The sequence below is a fragment of the Solanum tuberosum genome, unplaced genomic scaffold, assembly GCF_000226075.1.
Source record: "Solanum tuberosum cultivar DM 1-3 516 R44 unplaced genomic scaffold, SolTub_3.0 scf00018, whole genome shotgun sequence".
NCBI classification, from domain to species: domain Eukaryota; kingdom Viridiplantae; phylum Streptophyta; class Magnoliopsida; order Solanales; family Solanaceae; genus Solanum; species Solanum tuberosum.
In genome coordinates, this window is record NW_006238944.1 from 329,409 (window position 1) to 336,446 (window position 7,038).

The window sequence follows — 7,038 nt, forward strand, 5'->3', positions numbered from 1 at the left end:
TCCGCCTTCACCCAAAACCCTTAGCCCTTGCCCTTAACCCTTGACGTTAACCCTCACATTTAGGCTCTAGTTCACTTACTAATTTTCCGATTTGTTACACCTAAAGAAAACTATTCCCATCTAATACCTGAGGTTTAAAGAATTAGATTCTCTCAGGATGGAACGATTTTATTCACCAATGTATTGATACAAAAACAATAGTGTCAGTAAGTCACTCAATAAGAGCAAAATACACAAATATTTAATTGTGCAGAAAAAGAAGTAGTTCAGAATTTTCGTTGTTTTAAAATGAGAGGAAATCCCTCTATTTATAGACATCAAAGGGTAGTGTGAACAAATGCTTATTGTGCCTTATCGAAAATGTCACAACTCTTTGGAAAAGTCACAACCCTTCGGAAAGGTCACAACCTTTCATAAACGTCACAATCTTTCGTAAAAGTCGCAACATTTCATAAAAGTCACAACTTTTCATGAAAGGGGAAAGCTAGTTTTGGAAATAAATTAAATTAAAAGGGAATCCTTGTTTGTGGTGGCGCCTAGTAAAATTATTCGCGCTTCGCGCGGAAATTTAATATTGCAGTATTTATAAAATAATACTTAAAAAACCTATCGGTCATCAAAACTAAAACACTATATTATCTTACATACAAGACTACGTAGTAACGAACATTAATAATGTAAAGGAAAATGATAATTATAACATCTTTTCATCTATCCTTCAATCAATCATCTTTAATTTGATTTTATAATTTATCCTTTTGCCTCCCGGAAGTGTTACTATTTGATATTTTGGGAAATTAGATGAACATCAACATGAGATATTAAATTTTCTAATAAATAAATAATCTTTATATGCACTAACAAATACTTATAGAATTAACTTTGCAGAAACATAAACAACAAAGTTTAAAACATGTACTAAAAAATAATAATTAATATCATAAGCATAAATTCATGAATGTAAAAAAATATACCAGGATCTATAACAATAGAATGAAACAGAAAGGAAAAAATTGTGCCCATTGAATGCAAAGTGTCCCATTAAGGAAATCATTCTCCTCTAGTACCTGAGGTTTAAAGGAATAGATCCTCTCAGGATGGAACGATTCTATTCACAAGTGTATTATACAAAAATAATGGTGTCAGTGAGTCACTCAACAGGAAAAGTACACGAATATTTAATTGTGTAGAAGAAGAAGAAAAAGTTCAGAATTTACGTTGTTTTAAAATGAGACGAAATTCCTCTATTTATAGACAACAAAGGGTAGTGTGAACAAATACTTATTGTGCCTTATCGGAAAAGCCACAACTCTTTGGAAAAGTCACAACCCTTCGAAAAGGTCACAACCTTTCATAAAAATCACATTTTTTCATAAAAGTCGCAACTTTATATAAAAGGCATAACTTTTCATAAAAGTTACATCTTTTCATGAAAGGGGAAGACTATTTTTAAAAATAAATAAATTTAAAAGGAAATTCTAGCTTATGGTGGCGCCACGTAGGCAGACCTAGAGTACTCTTTTATATAAATATATGATATATAAGATCATATAAATAAAATAACATACACCGGGCTTTTATATAGATTGCATTCAAAAGTGATGGATATCGTATTTTAAAACATGGAAAATTTTTTATTAGCTTATCAATTTATCTATCGAGTCATGAAAAAGATCTAACAAAAGGCAAAAATAAATTCATTTTATGTCAATTGTCAAGTAATATATGAAGTAACTTCTGATATAACAGTAAAAGAAAGACGGATAGGTGGATCGACTTTGATTTTATTTTTTTTAAAAAAAGAGGTTGGAAACGAAAAGACACATAAAGGCAAGCATATGATCCCACGTGTTGATGTGCTTCCACGTGTGTGCTTAAGCCTTTATTAGCCGACACAAATATTGTGCATATCATCATATATCTCCCCTCGTAATGAACTCCTTCATTCACTTCTTCTTTTTAATTCTCGAAGTTTTTTTTATAGAAAAAAAAAAAGAATGGGTTCTGAAACATTTCTTGAAGTCATCCTTGCTATCTTACTTCCTCCTGTTGGTGTTTTCCTACGATATGGCTGTGGTGTAAGTCCTCTTTTTTCCCTAATTAAACAACATACATCTTTTTTAATTACATCCATCACTACTTAAATTGAGTAATTGTTATTAGATACAATACATAGTTGATATTTATGTCTAACAACTTCGGATGTGCATAATTCGATACTTAAATTTATATAAAATTGAACAATTATATAATACAATGTAGGGTGCCACATACATGGAACATAAAAGTATAGGACGCTACGTACAAGGAATGCGTTTATTTGTTTAATTTTATGCAGGTTTAAGTGTAGAACTTACATATACAATTGTAAGAGTATGGATTGCATGTGACTAATTTGAAGGAATAATAGACATCTTTCAAAATTTTCATTTTAATTTCATGTGCATAGCATATATTAGGAGATGCTATTGTATTAGGAATTCTGCTGATGTATTATTAATGCATGCAGGTGGAGTTTTGGATTTGTGTGTTGCTGACAATACTGGGATACATACCGGGCATTATTTATGCACTCTATGTCTTGGTTGGATAGTATAATACTCTCTGTATTCTCCAATAAATACTATTTTAATTTCTTATTCTGCCTTCTTTTTATTTTCTTAATGTTCTTAATAGTCCCTCCATTTATATAACTATAATACTCCAACCGTTCAATTGTCCTATATACACTTTTTTTCAGACGACTTTCTTTTTTAAGTTGATTACTTTTTTCAGACTTATACTAAGAAATTATAAATAAAAAAATAATTCTACTAATTCACTCATAGGAAAAATTTAATTAACGTTTCTTCCATTTTAAATGGACATCTAATATGAGATCATTATTGTTGCAAGTGTTGTTGGTTGCTCAATGTAAATACTCTGTGATGTTGTTACTACGTTTTATTTTTTAACACTTGATCGGGTTGGGGATAAATAGGCAGAGAAAATTTCGTGGTTGGCTAGCACAAAATTCAAAAAAAGATGGGACTTTTTTAAAATTAGTGACCTAGGATAAGTTATAAATAGTTGGGCAGTTTTAAAATAATAATGATGCCAGTGAGACACAAGTCTCTAAAAGGACCTTGATTATAGGTAATTCACTCCCTTCGTTCAAAATTTTATGGGTAGGAGGGGATTAAGGTAATTTGTATTGGATTCAATTTTAACTTATTCAAGTCTTAATTCATTTTAAGAGAATTACTTAAAATTCTCTATTGAGTTCAATTAAATTTTAATTTCAATTCGTTTTAATATTTTATTATCTATTTTATATTGTTTAGAATTTATTTATTTATTAGTAACTTTTTTAAGTTAAAATTCAAATTGTGGTTATAAAATTTAAATAACAATATATTAAAATTATTGAGATTAAGCGGGTTGAATTGACTGGATCAAGACCCAATCTATTTTTAAGCTCAATTGAGCCTAATATAATTGAGTTCAAAGTAAACTTGAGTGAATTAGGACTTAACTCAATTTCAACTTAACCCGAGTGAAAATTTGGCAGAATTGAGGTTCATATAAATCGGTTCAGACACCACCGGCTAGTTCCCACAAAAATAATGGGCTTGAATGAATCTTTTGCAAACGCATATTGGCGGCAAATGTGCAGATTGATCAACTTGAACGGTCAAAAATAGTCTAACATAAAATGGATAGTAGTTGGACCTATTTCTTAGGGATAAAAATACGTTCAATATCAAGAAAATTCATTGTAGTATCTTTTGGACTAAAAATGTTGTAAATATTTTATTTAATTTTACTGTATCATGAAGTCAAAAGGGAGGTTTTACAATTTTTCAATATAAAATAGATGTGTCTAATAACAACGGGGCAATTTTTTTTAATTTCAATGTAAATGAATATTTACATTTTAGAAGTAAAACATGCTTAATGCACTTGAAGCTTATCAATACTAACATACAATTTGCTTACTTTACACTATTATTTTTTATCTCATATAAAATTGAACAAATAATTTTTTTTTATAGTTAACGAAAGAATTTTACATTATAGATTCCACCTTTCCAATTACAGACAAGAACAATTAATTTTATTAGAGAACATAAAAAGGAAGAAAGTTGCAACATTTTTGGTAATATATCATCAATTTTGAGTGAATAAAAATTGAAATCGAAACTTATTTGTCCAACTCATATTTTATCCATTAGTATCCATATTTTTATTATGAGTTAAATATGAATTTAGACCGACCTATATTTTATCCATCTAAAAAGCAAGCTCGCTCACTCACCCAACCAATTAAAATATAAGCAGATAGGGCAGATCACCAAAATATAGGCCCAATACTTCACACGCACAAGAGATTATAATAGTATTTTGTAGAGCCATGTGCTGTTTGAACAAAATAAGCTACTCAGAGCATTAGGACAGTTTATTTTCCCCAGAGTATAGTTTAAAACAAAAGTTTAACACTGTAACATCAGAATTACCAACAAAATTCATTTGCTTTTGGCAAGTTTTTCAACCCCATATGGAATTATCTGAAACCACCTTCAACGTGATACATGTGCTGCAAAAAAAAAAAAGTTTTGAGAAAATGTGCAACATAAATGGAAACGACGTGATGCAAAAGTTGACAGAGTTGGGATCACTGGCATTTCCAGTGACAAATGAATTAATATGAAAGGCTAATTTTTACACATTTTCTCCAACGCAACTGACTCCTAAAATTTGCAAATTAATAGGAGTACATAAGTTGACAGAGTTAGGATTAGTGGCATTTCCAGTGATCCACTGCTATTAGTAAAGCATTGATGCTTACCAGGTCCAATTTCACTTCTCCATCCAATACAACCACCCAAGTGGCTTGAGTAGTAGAAACAAAAGATTACAAGCAACATAGCTTCAAAAACATTAAAGTCTATCTAAAAGAGTGAACTAGCAATCTGTGCTCCTAAACTCAATTTGCCATTGTAGCACTGCAGTTGAACTATTCCTTAGAGGTTCAAAAGGAAAGTATTTTCAGATCCCAACAACATTGTTGGAAAAGAGACATCCAATAGGAATTTGGAATCATTGTAAATTAACAGTATCAATCAGAAAATGGAATTCTCATCAATTAACTGTTATCTACTGATCTTGGACCTGTTGGATGACAGTTGTGGAGAGTGTATCAATTTTGCCAACTCTAGGCTAGGCATTGGATAAATAATTGCCTAGTGCAAGACAATGGAAGATAGTATGACATAGTTTCTGTGGTCAAACGATGTCTCTTTACATTAACTAGTGTGAAGATTAATTTCCCAGGATTCTTAATTCTGTGCACATATGGACTTTCTAAGCTTCACCTGTTACGAGAAGGGAACTTTTTGACCATCAATAATTTGAGTTCTTATGAACAAAGTCGAACTACTATGGCTAGAGCTTATGACTTTCGACATAAAGGAATACATGCAGAGAGTTCCGTCAAATGAATTTGGACCAAAAACAAGAAAACCGAAAAAAAGAGAGAAAGGAACATAATAAATGAAAAGAGAAGAGGAGAGCCACACAAACATTATTCTGGGAATTATTTTAAGAATGGAGGAGAGAAGGAAACCACAGATGCAGTCGCAGGGAAAATTACCCCCGAGCACTAGGAGAGGGAAGTCCAAAGGGGAATTGGAACTGTAGAATTTATCATGGAGAGTATAACAAGGTAGTTACCAGAGAAACAGGGACAGGCATCACAAATCGCGATAGAAATGAAAGTGAAGATTTTAAGCTGGAATGTTCAGGGGTTAAATGACAAGAATAAGAGAAGCACTTTAGAATCTATCTTGCTTATTAAGGTGGATATCCTATGTCTCCAAGAGACCAAAATTAAAGACCGGTGCATTTCATGGATAAGAAAGATTTGGGGGAAGAGATGGATTTCTTTTGATGACCCAAAAGCTTGTAGCAGTAGGGGGGGTATCATTATCATGTGAGATGAAAGATCTTGGCAGTGTGTGGACAGCCAGACTGGATCCTTTTCAACTTCATGTAGATCTCAAAGTCTTTCTGATGACTTCAAATGGGTATTCACAGGTGTTTATGGCTCCCATACTAATCCAAAAAGATCTGACCTATGGAATGAATTGGCTGCAATTAGGGGTTCACGGCCTGATCATTGGGTAATTGGTGGTGATTTCAATGTTTGTAGATAAGAGAGTGAGAGACTCCTATGCACAAGATAGATCCAAGGCAATAAAGGACTTCTCAGACACAATCCTAGACCTGATCTGATAAACCTTTCCACTCCAGGGTGCCCAATACACAGTCAAGAGGATAATCTCAGGCCTCAAATTGATAGCTATATGATCTCACCTGAATGGAGTGATATTTTCAAGGATGTACATCAGTATGCACTGGCAAGAGTAGTTTCAGATCATAAGCCCATTGTACTTGCAAGTAGGGATTTGGAGGTTTTCAAGTTTGAAAACATGTGGCTTCAATCAAATGTTTTCTTGGAGTTGGTCAAGCATTGGTGGCAATCTTACACAGTCAGAGGCACCCGTAGCTTTATTCTCATCCAGAAAATAAGACTACTCAAAAAGAATCACAGAATGGAACAATGAAGGCTATCACAAGAATGAGACCAAGAGGAGCATGGCACTTAATGAACTAGCTAAACTTGATCGAACTGCAGATCAGAGAACACCCGCTTCAGAAGAAAGCTAAAATCTTTCAATTTGCAACTTGAGTTGAAGCATATTGCTTTAGTAGAAGAGATATCTTGAAGGCAAAAGTCTAGGTGTCTATGGTTGAAGGAAGGAGATCACAAAGTACTTTCACAGAATTGCCAATGCTCACAGAAGAAAAAATTGCATAGACAGACCTACGGTGGGGGGTAATTTGACTAATGACACAAATTGAACATGAAATCCTAAATTACTACAGTATCTTTATGATGAAAGTGAAGCCTGGAGACCCAATGCAAATTTTGAGAGGCTGAATTCACTCAATCCAGAGGAAAGGCAGGGGGGGGGGGGGGGGGGGAAATTTTAAAGT

The 7,038-nt window shown here is 32.9% G+C and overlaps 2 protein-coding genes across 3 annotated transcripts in view; one reads left to right on the plus strand and one right to left on the minus strand.

Moving 5' to 3' along the window:
• Nucleotides 1-1,958: 1,958 nt before the first annotated feature.
• Nucleotides 1,959-2,632, plus strand: LOC102601880 (salt stress-induced hydrophobic peptide ESI3). Its single transcript, XM_006340395.2, has 2 exons — nt 1,959-2,078; nt 2,510-2,632. The coding sequence occupies exons 1-2, from the start codon at nt 1,998-2,000 to the stop codon at nt 2,591-2,593; spliced, it is 165 nt and encodes a 54-aa protein (XP_006340457.1). The 5' UTR covers nt 1,959-1,997; the 3' UTR covers nt 2,594-2,632.
• A 1,698-nt stretch (nt 2,633-4,330) lies between these two features.
• Nucleotides 4,331-7,038, minus strand: part of LOC102602216 (uncharacterized) — a 13,566-nt gene continuing 10,858 nt past the window's right edge. For both annotated transcript variants that reach the window (XM_006340397.2, XM_006340396.2), the window contains one exon: nt 4,331-4,576. The gene's annotated coding sequence lies outside the window, so the exon portion shown is untranslated. The remainder of the gene's footprint in view (nt 4,577-7,038) is intronic.

Coding starts and splice junctions, on each gene's coding strand:
- LOC102601880 (XM_006340395.2), top strand. CDS start 1,998: ATGGGTTCTGAAACATTTCTTGAAGTCATCCTTGCTATCTTACTTCCT. Junction 2,079..2,509: donor TCCTACGATATGGCTGTGGT/GTAAGTCCTCTT, acceptor TAATGCATGCAG/GTGGAGTTTTGGATTTGTGT.